The sequence below is a fragment of the Fistularia commersonii genome, chromosome 25 (assembly GCF_037954325.1).
Source record: "Fistularia commersonii isolate RoL2024-O1a breed Wild chromosome 25, RoL_Fcom_v1.0, whole genome shotgun sequence".
Taxonomy (NCBI): Eukaryota; Metazoa; Chordata; class Actinopteri; order Syngnathiformes; family Fistulariidae; genus Fistularia; species Fistularia commersonii.
This window is the reverse complement of record NC_141308.1, coordinates 13,691,802-13,711,024: the sequence shown is the minus strand read 5'-3', so window position 1 is coordinate 13,711,024 and position 19,223 is coordinate 13,691,802. Positions and strand designations below refer to the sequence as shown.

Sequence of the window (19,223 nt, the reverse complement as noted above, 5' to 3'; positions counted from 1 at the left end):
AAAATAGTCAAACTGGTCCGAACCGGCATTGAATGACTCGTATCTCAGCGACAACAACCCCCCATCTCTTCTCGGACACGTCCACAACAAGTACGCCATGATTTTCTCGGGGCTACCTGGCGGCGGCGCGTCACCACTCCACAGAAAACTCAGAAATTAATGCTCATGAAAGTTGATTCAATTCTTAAATTATTTATATAAATTCAATAAAATTAAATTTATATAAACCAATTTTTAATAAATTGTATTATGAAGATGATGAAACCATAAAAATCTTTCATCATTTTAAAAAAAGAAATTATTTCTTTCAGGATCTTGAGAATGTTGCGTATTTTCTCCAGCCAATTGGATGATCTGGGCTGCACCTGCAGAAACACAAGTGGTACTTTTCAATGACAAAGCTCAGCACTGTTCTTCACTGATGCCCTCAGGGATCTCGTACTCCAGCCAAGCGCCAGAGTCGATACTCCTTATTCGAAAAAAAACACAGAACGTGGTGATCTGTTATTTTCAAATGAACCCACAGGTTGCTCCGTGTAATTACAAGTGCAATTCTGTCCCATTCTTGATTGGCAAATTGTTGTATTTTGTTTTTGTTTGCGTTTTACACAACTTTTCTGGGGTTAACATTAACATTTGTGACTCGTTACTTTATTATCATACGTATTAGTGGCCTCTTGTTACCATTATTAGCATTATTTGTAGTAGCAATAGCCGTAGCCTCAGGCGACCCCTGAAGGGAAAAGCCCAAAGAAAAAAAAGTAGTAGCCTATATTTCTCACTATCATTTTCATCCTTATTATCATCAGTTGTATTGTTGTTTCAGCTGTTACAAAATATTAAAAATATATAATAATTATAATGTAAAAAACATGTGTACCTTCAGTACCTGTTGTGTAATGTTGCAAAATCACTATTATTATTGATGTTATTGGTATTCGTAGTAGTAATAGTATCTATGATAAATCTATATTTAATCATAGGAATTCAATTGATACAATATTTCTACAGTTTGTACTGTTAGTACTACTACTACTACTACTACTACTACTACTACTACTGGGAAAAAGTATCTGGGGACGTGGAGCTTGTCCATATGAATAAGACATTCATGGATTGTTGGCTGTGTGATGTTTAGGAATGGACGCTGTGTTATAAACTACTTCTGCAATGGGAGGATGCGGTTCTGTTTCACACTGTAGCTGAGGATGGAGGAGGAGGGGTCAGGGGACAAGATGGCAACAACACAATAGTCAAGGTGTGTGTGTGTGTGTGTGTGTGTGTGTGTGTGTGTGTGTGTGTGTGTGTGTGTGTGTGTGTGTGTGCGTGCTTTAACTCACAGGGCGAGACAGTTGCTCCAATTTTGGGGGTATAGCCTGCATATGAAACAATCAGATGTTCAGAACTTATCCAGAACAGCCTCTCGTAGCCTGGGCTGTTTCTAACACTTTCATGACTAAACGTTATTACTCTGCTACCCACGGTAACGAGACCTGCAGAGAACGTTCAACACCTGTTTTGTGATGAAACATAGCGGGGGAGAACCAAGTGTTAAAGACTAAGTAGCATTCCACCACGGTGTTCCATCGTTGCATGGACTTAGCATGGATGTAGCCATGTTGGCAACGACCGGGCCATTCCAGCCCTGACCGGTCTAAGATGGCACCCGGCAGAAGATACGCAGTTAAAAATGTCACGTTATTGCTCCGGTAGCGAGACTAGCAGCCGGTCGGAGAACTGGCTGACCAGGTAAAGCGGGGGATAACCAAGCAGGAATGTTAAGTACCGTTTCACCACGTGCGTAATTCCCTCGTGGTGTTAGCTTGCCGTTAGCTTGCCGTTAGCTTGCCGTTAGCTTGCCGTTAGCTTGCCGTTAGCTTGGCACGGCCTTGACCGGGCAGTTCAGCCATGCGGTTTAGAATCTCGCCGGCAGAAGATTCGCAGCTAAAAATATCAGAGCGCCACGGCGGCGTTTCGATAAAAGCGAAACCACCGTGTGATAAAAGAAATCCAGCAGGTTTTGTGACATAATTTTTTTTTTGTGACGTTATGACATATCGGTAATTATAATACTCAAAACAGTTATCTGCGAGGTTTATAGAGGCGGAGTAATGCTAGAAGTTCGGGTATGCCAGCTCATGCTAGCCGTCCCTGTCTAAAGTATCTCGCCAGATCATAATGTAAAAAGGGTGAAGGGTCTTACCATCTCGTTGATGCGTCGAACTGAAAAGGAGGAGTACTTGCTCTTGATTCCTCGATGTGGTACGTCGTGACGTTCGGCGTTTGTTGACGTAGGGACGTACCAGAAGGGGCGGGTGGAGAAAGCGAAGGAATCCCCACCTGCTGGCCTGATATGATATGATATGATATGATATGATACCTCTCAGATAGTACCCTTTAGTGCTAGACAGCACTTTTTTGGTCACCTTATTGTACGTACAGCACAACATCAGCCACTTTGGACCCCTGCATCCGACCCATCATGGATGAGCCCTGAGCAGTAGGTATGAGCCGGGAGGAGCGTGGGAAGTGAACCTAGAAGGCTCAGATCTGAGACTACCACTCGAACCTCCTGAGCCACCTCCTAAAAGGAAGCCTGAGATGGAAACCTGGGTCCTCATCCCTTCAGTCGCCCTGGTGGAAGCAGACGAGGGTCGATCCACGCGAGTTCCATCACGTAGAAGGTCATTTTCCACAGTACCGTCCAAAGAGGATTTAAATAAAGTCCGTCTGCAGAGGCATTGAGGTTGTAGAGAAGGACTCAAACTTGTAAAGCAAACAGTCCAAGATATCGATGAGTCCCAGGTTCGGCCCGGTTCGGCTCGGTTCCCTCCTGGAGTCCCGTCCATGTCTGCGTTCATCTCCTAAAAGAATGTCCCCACTGTGTCATACAGGTATATATCTTGGGAAAGAAGCTGTGTTCTAGTAAACTTCTTAACTGACCTGTTTGGAACATTTGTCACTTCTTCATTGCGAGTCAGGTCTTCTCTCAAATCTGCTTGTGGAGACACTTGTCTCCATGCTCCTCCTCGTTCCCCTGCCGACCTGATGTTCCAGAGGTCCCGAGGGAGCTTTTGTCCAAAGACTCAAACGCAGGGCGGTCCACTCTGGAGGCTGCCGAAGCTCATGTCGTTGTCTGTTCTTGCTGTCTTGGAGGGTCTCCATTGGAGCAGTTGTTTATCGTAGTCCTCGGAACAGTATTATTACGCATCAAAAGCTGGGAACCAACTTTGGCAACTACATTCCAACCAGGAAGTGTCACACTGAGCCCTGAGAGAGGAAATAGCAGAAATGGTATCTCTTGCCAAGCACAGGCGGGTTAAACCTGAACGCCTGGTTGTCTTATCTTAGGCACAGGGTTGGTGGCACATAGCAGTTGTGATCTAAAGGAAATGGAGAAGAAAATAATACTAGCTATGCAAAGAGGTAGTGTCATGCTGGTTACTCATATAATGACAGGTGTGACGTTTGTGGCCGAGCCATCGTCCCTCGGACGACCCATAGGGGGCGTCAAAGGGACAGGGAGTAAGTTATCGGAAAGGAAAGGCAGAGGTGAGAAGATTTGAATACTCCACCAACCCTGAACCCTCTCAAAGACATCTTTAGTGCTAGAAAGCACTTTGTGGGTCACCTTCAGTTGTCCATATAGCACATCATCAGGCACTGGACCCCTGCAGCACCAGGGGAGCATCTGGGGGTTCGGAGTCTTCAAAAGACAGGGGGGAGCACGGGAAGCGAACCTGGAAGGGTCGGTTTCTAGACCACGGCTCGAACCCCCTCGGAGACCTGGGTCCCATCTCCTCTTCGGCGTCCCCGTCCTCGTCAGTGACCCGAGTCCCGGGTTCTGTCCTCCTGGAGGCCCCTCAAGGTCGAACTCCATGTGAGAAAGTCCACGTCTTGTTCAAAGAACAAGAGGGTTCACACGCCCTCTAACGTGTTTTGCAACAATCTTTACTACAAGGCGGGTACTTCCTCAGGCGCCCGTTGGCGGCAGATTTTTGTTTTTAAAATCACACGTGGCACATTTGCATCGGACATTAGTCCAAGAACAAAAACTTTCAGACATGTTTCACGTCAGAAGGTGAGGGACCAGGATGTCTGGACGCTCCTCCGCAGATCGGAGACGGTAGAATCGTCCGCCGGGCTCGTCGAGAATGTTGCGATTCTACGCCGGCGTCAAATTAAAGCAATTTAGCATCTCCATGTACAGTTTGTAGCGCCGTTTACAAACGATTGGCCATTTCAGCGGTGGTTGAGACATCATGCTTACAACTCTGCGCAGAAGACCATAAATACGCTTTACTCTTTGTTTCATACTTGGATGTGTTGCTAAGAAAGCCACAAAGAGCTATTTCTTGAGAAACAGCAATTTGTCAGACATATTTTAACCCCAGGGCGCCGCCAAAGTCCATGTAGTGCAACGCATGCCGGGTTGAGGACATAAGTGGGTTGCATTGTGTAAAAAAAAACCAAAGGGCGCATGCACAGTTTTCTCTCGCAAGCGGTGAAATCGGCCCGTCGGACGTTCTCCCGCAAGAATGTCCACGACCCACTCCTGCTGAAGTAGCATCCGAAGCCGACGGTCGGTTAGCACGGCGGGGCTCCTTACGACATGCTAACTCTGTTAGCATAGCAACGCGGTCCCTCCACGCAGAACGGTGACACCGGCAGACTCTTGCCTCTTGGCATCTCTGTTCGTCTTCACTTTGAGCCTCACGTATCTCTAAACCAGAAGGATCGCACAGATGGTTCTGCACCGTCCACTAAGCCGAAGAGGTCTTACCTGAAGAGCAGGGGTTCAAGCATCTCGGGTCTTGTCCACCTGTCCTCACCGTCCTCACCTGTGGGTAGAACCAGAAAGAACCAGATCGCGGAGACAAGCGTCCGAAGTGAGTTTCCTCGGCAGGACGGTTGGACTCTTCCTCAGAGATTGGGTGAGAAGTTGGGTCGTCCACAGGGAGCTAGAGAGTCGGATGAGGCGGTGAGGGCATCTGGTGAGGACGCCTCCTGGACGGGTATGTCCATCTGGGAGGAGACCACGGGGAAGATCTTGGACACGCTGGAGAGACCACGTCTCCAGGACCTCCTCGAGGTCCCCTAGAGGAGCTGGAGCATGTGGTGGTGGGAAGGAGTTCTGGTCCTTTCTGCTCCGGCTGCTGCACCCGAGACCAGACTTCTGGTGGAAGATGGATGGACGGACGCTGAAACCTACAGGACCGAGCCGAAGCACGACCTCGTGACGCCGCAACCCGGACAGCGTCGCCACGGAAACAAAAATGATGGCCTACGGGTGAATAGTTTTTTTTCTCCCAATTTTACAAATATTGAGATATGTGGCAAAACCTTATTGTCTTTTTTTTGAAGTTTTAAGAGCTGCATAAGTTTGAGCAGGAAGATCAGGATCAGGATCAGGATCCGAATTATAACCAGGATCAGGATAAGAATCACAATCGGAATTGAACCCAGGATAAAAACTAGAATTAAATCCGGGATAAAAACTAGAATTAAAACCAGGATAAAAACTAGAATTAAAACCAGGATAAAAACTGGAATTAAAACCAGCTGATATTTGCGAGCAGCAAATTTTGTCAAACATCGATCGCCGTTGAAACGAAGTGGACTCGGGAGCTTTTTTGGCACGTTTCATCTCCTTGTTGACGTCCTCCTTCTCAGCCCCGGAAAATGGCGCTTATAAACGTCGCTCCTCTTCTTAAAATAGTCAAACTGGTCCGAACCGGCATTGAATGACTCGTATCTCAGCGACAACAACCCCCCATCTCTTCTCGGACACGTCCACAACAAGTACGCCATGATTTTCTCGGGGCTACCTGGCGGCGGCACGTCACCACTCCACAGAAAACTCAGAAATTAATGCTCATGAAAGTTGATTCAATTCTTAAATTATTTATTTATATAAATTCAATAAAATTAAATTTATATAAATACATTTTTATATAATTTATTGTATTTATTTGTATTGTTGCAGATAATAATCAACCAAATCAATAAGAGTAGATAATATATGTTTCATGAACTTGAGAAAGAGTATTTTCTTCAGCTGATTGGATGATCTGGGCTGCACCTGCAGAAACACAAGTGGTACTTTTCAATGACAAAGCTCAGCACTGTTCTTCACTGATGCCCTCAGGGATCTCGTACTCCAGCCAAGCGCCAGAGTAGATACTCCTTATTCGAAAAAAAACACAGAACGTGGTGATCTGTTATTTTCAAATGAACCCACAGGTTGCTCCGTGTAATTACAACTGCAATTCTGTCCCATTCTTGATTGGCAAATCGTTGTATTTTGTTTTTGTTTGCGTTTTACACAACTTTTCTGGGGTTAACATTAACATTTGTGACTCGTTACTTTATTATCATACGTATTAGTGGCCTCTTGTTACCATTATTAGCATTATTTGTAGTAGCAATAGCCGTAGCCTCAGGCGACCCCTGAAGGGAAAAGCCCAAAGAAAAAAAAGTAGTAGCCTATATTTCTCACTATCATTTTCATCCTTATTATTATCAGTTGTATTGTTGTTTCAGCTGTTACAAAATATTAAAAATATATAATAATTATAATGTAAAAAACATGTGTACCTTCAGTACCTGTTGTGTAATGTTGCAAAATCACTATTATTATTGATGTTATTGGTATTCGTAGTAGTAATAGTATCTATGATAAATCTATATTTAATCATAGGAATTCAATTGATACAATATTTCTACAGTTTGTACTGTTAGTACTACTACTACTACTACTACTACTACTGGGAAAAAGTATCTGGGGACGTGGAGCTTGTCCATATGAATAAGACATTCATGGATTGTTGGCTGTGTGATGTTTAGGAATGGACGCTGTGTTATAAACTACTTCTGCAATGGGAGGATGCGGTTCTGTTTCACACTGTAGCTGAGGACGGAGGAGGAGGGGTCAGGGGACAAGATGGCAACAACACAATAATCAAGGTGTGTGTGTGTGTGTGTGTGTGTGTGTGTGCTTTCTCTCACAGGGGGAGATGGTGGCTCCGGTGTTGCACCCTGCAGATGAAAGAATCAGATGTTTAGAAGTTATCCAGAACAGCCTCTTGTAGTTCTTCTTTTCCCCAGGGGGGCTAGTCTGGGCTGTTTTTAACACATTCACCACTAAACATGACTAAAAGTTGCTCCGCCACCCACGGTAACGACACCTGAAGAGAACGTTCAACACCTGTTTTGCGACAAAACATCAGGGGTGGAGAACCAGGCAGTAGTGTTAAGTACCATTTCACCATGTTGTACAATTGTTTCATGGCCGTAGCGTGGATGTAGCCATGATGGCCACCCAGCAGAAGATTCACAGTTAAAAATATAACATTATTGCTCCGCCACCCAGGGTAATGAGACTTGCAGCCCGTTGGAGAACGCTCAACACTTGATTGGTTCCCTTCAGGGGTCACCACAGCGAATCAACTCTCTCCATCCAACCCTATTCTCTGTATCCTCCTCTCTTTCACCAACTACCATATTTTCTGCACTATAAGGCGCACCTGAAAGCCTTGAAACTTCTCAAAAACCGACTGCGCCTTATAATCAGGCGCGCCTTATATATGGATCAAGATCCAGTCCCACCACATGTGTGTGGATAAAGACCCCAAATTGGCACCTTTCAAGAGACACGCTTACGACGCAGAGTTTAAACTCAAGGTTTGGTCACTCAGTAGAACATGGGAATAGAGCTGCGCGATGGCTACAGCTGGAGGACAAACTCCAACAGTGGGTTGTCAAACAGAGAGCAGCTAGTAGAAGCGTCTCTACAGTCGCTATTCGAATGATGGCAACAGCGCTAGTCAGTCTGGCTTCTCTGACCTTCTCTCCAAAACATCTAACATGTGCTGTTCCTCTGATGGACTCATTCCTGATCCTCTCCATCCTGGTCACTCCCAAAGAGAACCTCAACATCTTCATCTCTGCAACCTCTAGTTCTGCCTGCTGTCTTTTGGTCAGTGGAACAGTTTCTAGTCCAAACATCATCTCTGGTCTCACCACTGTCTTGTCCACCTTTCCTTTTATTCTGGCTGATGTTCTTCTATCTCTTCATACCCCTGACACTTTTCTCCACCCATTCCAACCTGCGTGAACTCGTCTCTTCACCTCTTTTCCACACTCTCCTACACTCTGGACTGTTGACCCTAAGTACCTGAAATCCTCCAGCTTCTTGGTCTCCACTCCCTGTAGCCTCACCGTTCCACCTGAGTTCCTGACTTGGAACTTGTATTTATGAATAAGACATTCATGGATTGTTGACTGTGTGATGTTTACCTACCATAGGAATGGACACTCTGACGTCCACTACTTCTGCAGTGGAAGGATGAGGGTCTGTTTCACACTGTAGCTGAGGATGGAGGAGGAGGGGTCAGGGGACAAGATGGCAACTACACAATAGTCAAGGTGTGTGTGTGTGTGTATGTGTGTCTTTGTGTGTGTGTGTGTGTGTGTGTGTGTGTGTGCGCGCGTGCACTTTTTACACAACATTTTTGGAACTGGACACTTGGAACTTGTGGTCATCTTCTTCTTTGGGCTTCTCCCTTCAGGTGTCGTCACAGCGAGTCAACCTTCTCCATCTCACCCTATTCTCTGGATCCTCCTCTCTCACACCAACGACCTTCATATCTTCTCTCACTATGTCCATAAATCTTCTCTTTGGTCTTCCTCCAGACCTCTTGCCTGGCAGCTCCAATTCCAGCATCCGTCTACCAATATATTCACTATCTCTTCTCTGTACATGACCCAACCATCTCAGTCTGGCTTCTCTGACCTTCTCTCCAAAACATCTAACATGTGCTGTTCCTCTGATGGACTCATTCCTGATCCTCTCCATCCTGGTCACTCCCAAAGAGAACCTCAACATCTTCATCTCTGCAACCTCTAGTTCTGCCTGCTGTCTTTTGGTCATTGGAACAGTTTCTAGTCCAAACATCATCTCTGGTCTCACCACTGTCTTGTCCACCTTTCCTTTTATTCTGGCTGATGTTCTTCTATCTCTTCATACCCCTGACACTTTTCTCCACCCATTCCAACCTGCTTGAACTCGTCTCTTCACCTCTTTTCCACACTCTCCTACGCTCTGGACTGTTGACCCTAAGTACCTGAAATCCTCAACTCCTTGGTCTCCACTCCCTGTAGCCTCACCGTTCCACCTGAGTTCCTGACTCGGAACTTGTATTTATGAATAAGACATTCATGGATTGTTGACTGTGTGATGTTTACCTACCATAGGAATGGACACTGTGTCATTCACTACTTCTGCAATGGAAGGATGAGGGTCTGTCTCACACTGTAGCTGAGGATGGAGGAGGAGGGGTCAGGGGACAAGATGGCAACTACACAATAGTCAAGGTGTGTGTGTGTGTGTGTGTGTGTGTGTGTGTGTGTGTGTGTGTGTGTGTGTGTGTGTGTGTGTGTGTGTGCATGCTTTAACTCACAGGGCGAGACAGTTGCTCCGATTTTGGGGGTATAGCCTGCATATGAAACAATCAGATGTTCAGAACTTATCCAGAACAGCCTCTCGTAGCCTGGGCTGTTTCTAACACATCCATGACTAAACGTTATTACTCTGCTACCCACGGTAACGAGACCTGCAGAGAACGTTCAACACCTGTTTTGCGACGAAACATAGCGGGGGAGAACCAAATGTTAAAGACTAAGTAGCATTCCACCACGGTGTTCCATCGTTGCATGGACTTAGCGTGGATGTAGCCATGTTGGCAACGACCGGGCCATTCCAGCCCTGACCGGTCTAAGATGGCACCCGGCAGAAGATACGCAGTTAAAAATATCACGTTATTGCTCCGCCGCCTACGGTAGCGAGACTAGCAGCCGGTCGGAGAACCGGCTGACCAGGTAAAGCGGGGGATAACCAAGCAGGAATGTTAAGTACCGTTTCACCACGTCGTGTAATTCCCTCGTGGTGTTAGCTTGCCGTTAGCTTGCTGTTAGCTTGCCGTTAGCTTGCCGTTAGCTTGCCATTAGCTTGCCGTTAGCTTGGCACGGCCTTGACCGGGCAGTTCAGCCATGCGGTTTAGAATCTCGCCGGCAGAAGATTCGCAGCTAAAAATATCAGAGCGCCACGGCGGCGTTTCGATAAAAGCGAAACCACCGTGTGATAAAAGAAATCCAGCAGGTTTTGTGACATAATTTTTTTTTTTGTGACGTAATGACATATCGGTAATTATAATACTCAAAACAGTTATCTGCGAGGTTTATAGAAGCGGAGTAATGCTAGAAGTTCGGGTATGCCAGCTCATGCTAGCCGTCCCTGTCTAAAGTATCTCGCCAGATCATAATGTAAAAAGGGTGAAGGGTCTTACCATCTCGTTGATGCGTCGAACTGAAAAGGAGGAGTACTTGCTCTTGATTCCTCGATGTGGTACGTCGTGACGTTCGGCGTTTGTTGACGTAGGGACGTACCAGAAGGGGCGGGTGGAGAAAGCGAAGGAATCCCCACCTGCTGGCCTGATATGATATGATATGATATGATATGATACCTCTCAGATAGTACCCTTTAGTGCTAGACAGCACTTTTTTGGTCACCTTATTGTACGTACAGCACAACATCAGCCACTTTGGACCCCTGCATCCGACCCATCATGGATGAGCCCTGAGCAGTAGGTATGAGCCGGGAGGAGCGTGGGAAGTGAACCTAGAAGGCTCAGATCTGAGACTACCACTCGAACCTCCTGAGCCACCTCCTAAAAGGAAGCCTGAGATGGAAACCTGGGTCCTCATCCCTTCAGTCGCCCTGGTGGAAGCAGACGAGGGTCGATCCACGCGAGTTCCATCACGTAGAAGGTCATTTTCCACAGTACCGTCCAAAGAGGATTTAAATAAAGTCCGTCTGCAGAGGCATTGAGGTTGTAGAGAAGGACTCAAACTTGTAAAGCAAACAGTCCAAGATATCGATGAGTCCCAGGTTCGGCCCGGTTCGGCTCGGTTCCCTCCTGGAGTCCCGTCCATGTCTGCGTTCATCTCCTAGAAGAATGTCCCCACTGTGTCATACAGGTATATATCTTGGGAAAGAAGCTGTGTTCTAGTAAACCTCTTAACTGACCTGTTTGGAACATTTGTCACTTCTTCATTGCGAGTCAGGTCTTGTCTCAAATCTGCTTGTGGAGACACTTGTCTCCATGCTCCTCTTCGTTCCCCTGCCGACCTGATGTTCCAGAGGTCCCGAGGGAGCTTTTGTCCAAAGACTCAAACGCAGGGCGGTCCACTCTGGAGGCTGCCGAAGCTCATGTCGTTGTCTGTTCTTGCTGTCTTGGAGGGTCTCCATTGGAGCAGTTGTTTATCGTAGTCCTCGGAACAGTATTATTACGCATCAAAAGCTGGGAACCAACTTTGGCAACTACATTCCAACCAGGAAGTGTCACACTGAGCCCTGAGAGAGGAAATAGCAGAAATGGTATCTCTTGCCAAGCACAGGCGGGTTAAACCTGAACGCCTGGTTGTCTTATCTTAGGCACAGGGTTGGTGGCACATAGCAGTTGTGATCTAAAGGAAATGGAGAAGAAAATAATACTAGCTATGCAAAGAGGTAGTGTCATGCTGGTTACTCATATAATGACAGGTGTGACGTTTGTGGCCGAGCCATCGTCCCTCGGACGACCCATAGGGGGCGTCAAAGGGACAGGGAGTAAGTTATCGGAAAGGAAAGGCAGAGGTGAGAAGATTTGAATACTCCACCAACCCTGAACCCTCTCAAAGACATCTTTAGTGCTAGAAAGCACTTTGTGGGTCACCTTCAGTTGTCCATACAGCACATCATCAGGCACTGGACCCCTGCAGCACCAGGGGAGCATCTGGGGGTTCGGAGTCTTCAAAAGACAGGGGGGAGCACGGGAAGCGAACCTGGAAGGGTCGGTTTCTAGACCACGGCTCGAACCCCCTTGGAGACCTGGGTCCCATCTCCTCTTCGGCGTCCCCGTCCTCGTCAGTGACCCGAGTCCCGGGTTCTGTCCTCCTGGAGGCCCCTCAAGGTCGAACTCCATGTGAGAAAGTCCACCCCTTGTTCAAAGAACAAGAGGGTTCACACGCCCTCTAACGTGTTTTGCAACAATCTTTACTACAAGGCGGGTACTTCCTCAGGCGCCCGTTGGCGGCAGATTTTTGTTTTTAAAATCACACGTGGCGCATTTGCATCGGACATTAGTCCAAGAACAAAAACTTTCAGACATGTTTCACGTCAGAAGGTGAGGGACCAGGATGTCTGGACGCTCCTCCGCAGATCGGAGACGGTAGAATCGTCCGCCGGGCTCATCGAGAATGTTGCGATTCTACGCCGGCGTCAAATTAAAGCAATTTAGCATCTCCATTTACAGTTTGTAGCGCCGTTTACAAACGATAGGCCATTTTAGCGGTGGTTGAGACATCATGCTTACAACTCTGCGCAGAAGACCATAAATACGCTTTACTCTTTGTTTCATACTTGGATGTGTTGCTAAGAAAGCCACAAAGAGCTATTTCTTGAGAAACAGCAATTTGTCAGACATATTTTAACCCCAGGGCGCCGCCAAAGTCCATGTAGTGCAACGCATGCCGGGTTGAGGACATAAGTGGGTTGCATTGTGTAAAAAAATTGGCTTTTCACTAGCGTTAACTTTGGCTCCACGGAACACGCTAATTATGCCACATTGTGCTGCTTTTGGGTGCGATTTCCAGTCCGAGGGAAGCGAAGGGACCGGTGACTAAGCTGCACAGCTTTCAAAGGGACAAGAACAGAAGACGGGAGTTGGAAATGACGCCGCTTCCTGAGGATCGGCGGCCATGTTCTCGCCGCTTCTCTGCAGGACGCGGTTAGCCGAGCTCACGGACGCCGCCGGTTTGAAACAGACGCTAAAACCAAAGGGCGCATGCACAGTTTTCTCTCGCAAGCGGTGAAATCGGCCCGTCGGACGTTCTCCCGCAAGAATGTCCACGACCCACTCCTGCTGAAGTAGCATCCGAAGCCGACGGTCGGTTAGCACGGCGGGGCTCCTTACGACATGCTAACTCTGTTAGCATAGCAACGCGGTCCCTCCACGCAGAACGGTGACACCGGCAGACTTTTGCCTCTTGGCATCTCTGTTCGTCTTCACTTTGAGGCTCACGTATCTCTAAACCAGAGGGATCGCACAGATGGTTCTGCACCGTCCACTAAGCCGAAGAGGTCTTACCTGAAGTGGACGGGTTCAAGCATCTCGGGTCTTGTCCACCTGTCCTCACCGTCCTCACCTGTGGGTAGAACCAGAAAGAACCAGATCGCGGAGACAAGCGTCCGAAGTGAGTTTCCTCGGCAGGACGGTTGGACTCTTCCTCAGAGATTGGGTGAGAAGTTGGGTCGTCCACAGGGAGCTAGAGAGTCGGATGAGGCGGTGAGGGCATCTGGTGAGGACGCCTCCTGGACGGGTATGTCCATCTGGGAGGAGACCACGGGGAAGATCTTGGACACGCTGGAGAGACCACGTCTCCAGGACCTCCTCGGGGTCCCCTAGAGGAACTGGAGCATGTGGTGGTGGGAAGGAGTTCTGGTCCTTTCTGCTCCGGCTGCTGCACCCGAGACCAGACTTCTGGTGGAAGATGGATGGATGGATGGACGGACGCTGAAACCTACAGGACCGAGCCGAAGCACGACCTCGTGACGCCGCAACCCGGACAGCGTCGCCACGGAAACAAAAATGATGGCCTACGGGTGAATAGTTTTTTTTCTCCCAATTTTACAAATATTGAGATATGATGCAAAACCTTATTGTCTTTTTTTTTGAAGTTTTAAGAGCTGCATAAGTTTGAGCAGGAAGATCAGGATCAGGATCAGGATCCGAATTATAACCAGGATCAGGATAAGAATCACAATCGGAATTGAACCCAGGATAAAAACTAGAATTAAACCCAGGATTAAAACTGGAATTAAAACCAGGATAAAAACTGGAATTAAAACCAGGATAAAAACTGGAATTAAAACCAGGATAAAAACTGGAATTAAAACCAGGATAAAAACTGGAATTAAAACCAGGATTAAAACTGGAATTAAAACCAGGATAAAAACTAGAATTAAACCCAGGATAAAAAACTAGAATTAAAACCAGGATAAAAACTGGAATTAAAACCAGGATTAAAACTGGAATTAAATCCACAATACAAACTAGAATTAAATCCACAGTAAAAACTAGAACTAAAACCAGGATAAAAACTAGAATTAAATCCAGGATAAAAACTAGAATTAAAACCAGGATAAAAACTAGAAATAAAACCAGTATAAAATCTAGAATTAAAACCACGATGAAAACTAGAATTAAATCGGGGATTAAAACCAGAATTAAACCTGGGGTAAAAACTAGAATTAAACCCAGGATAAAAACTAGAATTAAAACCAGAAAAAAAATAGAATTGAACCCAGGATAAAAACTAGAATTAAAACCAGGATAAAATCTAGAATTGAAACCAGGATGAAAACTAGAATTAAATCGGGGATTAAAACCAGAATCAAACCCGGGATAAAATCTAGAATTAAACCCAGGACAGGCTCAAAGTTTAAAGCATTTTTATCATGATTTTCTCTGCAGGTTCTGGACACAGGAACCGAGGAAAGGTGTCTCACAAACCCACCGTGACAATAAATAAAAAAGAAAAGAACAAATAAAAATGATGATAGAGCGCAATTTAAACAGTAGGTGTTTAATTCTCATAATAGTTGCAATCACAATTCAACCCAGGATAATAATCTCAATCAGTATTAAAAACAGGATCCGAATCAACCTACGAGAGAGAAGTTTGCTTTTTTTTTTTCCAGTTTAATAAAAAATAAAGATATGTTGCCAGACCTTATTGGAATTTTTCTGTAATTGATAAAAATATTGATCAAATAGGACAATAAATAGCGTCAGAAAAACGGAGGTAAAAACGAGAAAACCAACCTCCATATGTGAGTGTGTGTGTGTGTGTGTGTGTGTGTGTGTGTGTTGTCAGCTCCATATATTTACCTTTTCATAATAAACTCGGGGTCTCCCTCCGGTTTCTTTTCTCCTCCCCGTTAATGAAACATGGCGGCGGCGCTTTTTAGACAAACAATAATCCATCATGGAAATGCAGCCGCGCGCTAATTAAATGCAAATAAAATATTAATAAGTACTTTTTGGCTCATCTCGCTTGAACTTGGACTTTTAACTCGGGGAAAGAAAAAATAAAGAAGTCTCCCCGAAGTGCCGTATTTAAATTTTAAGGACCTTTTGGTTCCAGAGGAGAAGCGAGGAGGTGGATCTCCAGCGAGTCCCGCACTTTTATTTTGAAAACTGACCTTTTGTGCAAAAACAAAAAAAAAAAAATAGCATTCAAAAATAATTGGATTAGTTCTGGAACGTTCCCGTGACGACGACCACCGAGAGAGGAGAGGTAGAACGTGAGGTTCTCGCGCTGGAGGTTGAAACCAGAACCTGCTCAGATCTTCTGGTTCTCCTCCCATCTCAACTCCAAACTTGAAGGAACGTTTATCTCTCGAGGTTGTTTTGGACCTTCAGCCGGTTCTGAAGGAAAGTCCTCGAACCGGGAGCTCCTGGTCTTCTTGCTTTGGTTCTCTTTGCTGGTTCTCCTGCTTGGATCGCGTCCACATGGCTCTCATCATTTGCTCCTCAAGGTTCTCCATCATCCTCTCGCGGTCCAAGAACAGCCAGCGGGTCCAGTGATCGACAGCTCCTGGTCCAGGTTAAGCCCCGCCCCCTGCCCCATCAGGACACCAGAGAAACACGGACCTCCTTCCTGTGCTTGGAGGCGAGGAACCTCGAGGAACCTCGGCTCCTGAGTGAAAACAGGAAAAAATAATGATTTCAGTAAACAGACACGCCCGTTCACTGCAAACCCCGGCTTCCTCCCTCGCCGGCGAGGAGGTTTAGCGAGGAAGCGGATAAAGGAGGCTAAGCTCATTAAAACATGGAGGTGTTGAATGGCCAGATTACGGAACTCCTCCCTAATTTCAAGCGCGTCCGGAAGCGGCGGCGAGGACCAGATAGGCGGCCAAACCGGATTTAAGCGTCTATCGGCGCCCGGCAGGCCGCTCTCTCCTCCACGTTATCTTCTCCACGCCGGGGGAGGAAAACTCCAAGCATCTCCTCCTCCTTTTTTTTTTTTTTTTTAAAAACGTTATTATTATTATTATTTCCCGTCCTGCAGGCGGCTTTTGGTTCGTTTGGTCATGTGACTCGCGTGGTTGCTAGCAGGTTAGCATCTCCATGTTCTCCACATGTGAAGGACAGCTTGCTGGTGTCTTCAATCCAGGGGTGGAAGCTCATCTTCATCCAGGGCCACATCAGCATCATGGTTGCCTCCAGAAGGTCACGTGTGATGGACGACTTCTTCTCCCTTCAGGGGCCGATCCACCTTCTCCTACCTTCATATCCTCTCTTCTCTCCGGTCTTCATCTAGACCTCCAAATCCAGCATCCATCTCTCATTTGTCCATGACCCAACCGTCTCTGACCTTCTCTCCAAAACATCTACCATGTGCCGTCCCTCTGATGGACTCCTTCCTGATGCTCTCCATCCTGGTTGCTCCCAAAGAGAACCTCAGCATCTTCATCTCTGGGACCTCCAGCTCTGCCTCCTGTCTTCTGGTCTTTGTCAGTGTTTGTAGAACATCTCACCACCGTGTCCTCCACCTTTCCTTTCCTTCTGGCTGATAGTCTTCTATCTCCTCACCTTTTCTCCACACTCTCCTACGCTCTGGACTGTTGACCCCAAGTTCCTGAAATCCATCTTCTTGATCTCCACTCCCTGTAGCCTCACCGTTCCACCCGAGTTCCTCTCATTCACACACATGTCTTCTGTCCTGCTGCATCAAACCTTCGTTCCTCTCCTTTCCAGAGCATACCTCCACCTCTAGATGTTCTTCCACCTGTTCTGTCATCTGCAAACACCACATGTGACACTAACAGTATCAATATAATGTCCAATATTTGGCCAATATTCGTCGTCGTGACGGTTCTGGCGGCTCCTCGTTTGCTCAGGAACCTTCGGATTTGGGCAAGAACCTTGAAAAGTTTTCTCCAAAGGGCTGCGGAACCCTGGTGCACCCCTGGTCCTTGTGATGCTAACGTAGCAATGCTAGCTGTGTATAGCACCGACCGGTGAGCTAGCATGGATAGCATCACAGAGGATACCCGACTGCTGCTCCTCTTGTGGTCCAGCTTGCAGGAGCTTCCGACCCCCTCCTGGCAGGACGAGGACTCTGCAAGCAGCTGCTCGGGAAGTTAGAAAATGCTGTGTGAGTGTTTGGTTCTCCTGGTGTCTGCGGGCTCCTCCAGGTTCTCCAGGTTCCTCTGGGTTCGCCAGGTTCCTCTGAGTCCGCCAGGTTCCTCCGGGTTCCTCCAGGTTCCTCTGGGTTCCTCCAGGTTCTCTAGGTTCCTCTGGGTTCCTCCAGGTTCCTCCGGGCTCTCTTGGTTCCTCTGTTTTCTCAAGGTTCCTCTGGGCTCCTCCGGGTTCTCCAGGTTCTTCTGGGTTCCTCTGAGTCCGCCAGGTTCCTCCGGGTTCCCCTGGGTCCCTCTGGGTTCCTCTGGGTTCTCTGGGCTACCTCCAGGTTCTCTAGGTTCCTCCATGTTCCTCTGGGTTCCTCCTGGTTCTTCCAGCTTCCTTCAGGTTCTCTGGGTTTTTCTGGGTTCTCCAGGTTCTTCTGGGCTCCTCTGGGTTCCTCCAGGTTCTCCAGGTTCCTCCAGGTTCTCTGGGTTCCTTCGAGTTCTCTGGGTTCCTCCTGGTTCTTCCAGCTTCCTTCAGGTTCTCTGGGTTTCTCTTGGTTCCTTCAGGTTCTCTAGGTTCCTCTGGGTTCTCTGGGCTCCTTCAGGTTCCTCTAGGCTCTCTGAGTTTCTCTGTTTTCTCTAGGTTCCTCTGGGTTCCTCTGGTTTCTTCCAGGTTCCTCCAGGTTCTCTGGGTTCCTTTGAGTTCTCTGGGTTCCTCCTGGTTCTTCCAGCTTCCTTCAGGTTCTCTGGGTTTCTCTGGGTTCCTTCAGCTTCTCTAGGTTCCTCTGGGTTCCTCTGGGTTCTCTGGGCTCCTTCAGGTTCCTCTAGGCTCTCTGAGTTTCTCTGTTTTCTCTAGGTTCCTCTGGGTTCTTCCGGGTTCTCCAGGTTCCTTCAGGGTCTCTTGGTTCCTTCGAGTTCTCTGGGTTCCTCCTGGTTCTTCTGGGTTCCTTCAGGTTCTCTGGCTTTCTCTTGGTTCCTTCAGGTTGTCTAGATTCCTCTGGGTTCTCTGGGCTCCTTCAGGTTCCTCTAGGCTCTCTGAGTTTCTCCGTTTTCTCTGGGTTCCTCTGGGTTCCTCTGGTTTCTTCTGGGTTCCTTCAGGTTCTCCAGGTTCCTCTGGGCTCCTTCAGGTTCTCCAGGTTCCTCCAGGTTCCTAGGGTTCTCCATGTTCCTCTCACAGCACAAAAACATTGCGTTCCAGCCTGACTCTCCTGGACGTACGACTGAACGAGGGAGAACACTCGTACGTCTCTACATGCAGGCCTCTGATTGGTTCACGGCGACCTCTCCTCGCCCAATGACAGTGATAGGCTCCGCCCCCTCTTGACCCCGAGCAGGACGGAGAACGTACATCCATCCGTCCGTCTCCTCATCTTCGCAAATTATTCCCGGAACTCGGTCTCGGCGGGAATAAAAATAATCCCGTCCTGGTTTTTGTCTTTTCTCTCTTCGCCTTTTCTTTATTTTTTTCTAAACTCCCCTTCAAACCCCGAACCAGCCTCTCCGCCGCCTCCTGGAGGAACGGCGGGCGTTGAAAGGAACGTTCTTGGCCGACGGAGCGGCGAGCGTCAATAATTAGCATGTTCTCGTCTCGTCTGGAGGAAAAGTTCCTCAAACTTTGTTTTAAAGTGCGCAGACGTTCGCCTCGCCTCGCCTCGCCTCGCCTTGGCTCGCGGGCTGAAGGGCAAAACACCAGAAAGGAAAGGGAGCCATGAAAAGGCAGGCGACTGTGTGTGTGTGTGTGTGTGTGTGTGTGTGTGTGTGTGTGTGTGTGTTTTCCATCTTCATACATGCATCATCCTTCTTCCGGCCTTTTCTTTTTCCTTGTGTTCTTCCTCCCTTTCATGGCTGCTCATCCTCATGTTGTGGCGGCGCAGCTTGAATCTTCCCGAGTCCTCGGCTGCCTTTCTCTTTCTTCCTGTAAGCCTGGGAAAGATCGATAAGCACACACACACACACACACACACACACACACACACACACACACACACACACA

General features: G+C 47.4%; 1 protein-coding gene across 1 annotated transcript; it reads right to left on the bottom strand.

Moving 5' to 3' along the window:
- Window positions 1-205: 205 nt before the first annotated feature.
- On the bottom strand, window positions 206-11,809 carry LOC147219379 (uncharacterized). Its single transcript, XM_086172987.1, has 9 exons — window positions 11,775-11,809; window positions 11,087-11,413; window positions 10,584-11,007; window positions 10,347-10,491; window positions 9,462-9,497; window positions 9,251-9,319; window positions 8,303-8,371; window positions 7,009-7,038; window positions 206-365 (listed from the first exon to the last, which is right to left on the bottom strand). The coding sequence occupies exons 3-9, from the start codon at window positions 10,625-10,627 to the stop codon at window positions 219-221; spliced, it is 540 nt and encodes a 179-aa protein (XP_086029113.1). The 5' UTR covers window positions 10,628-11,007; window positions 11,087-11,413; window positions 11,775-11,809; the 3' UTR covers window positions 206-218.
- Between the last annotated feature and the right edge of the window lie 7,414 nt (window positions 11,810-19,223).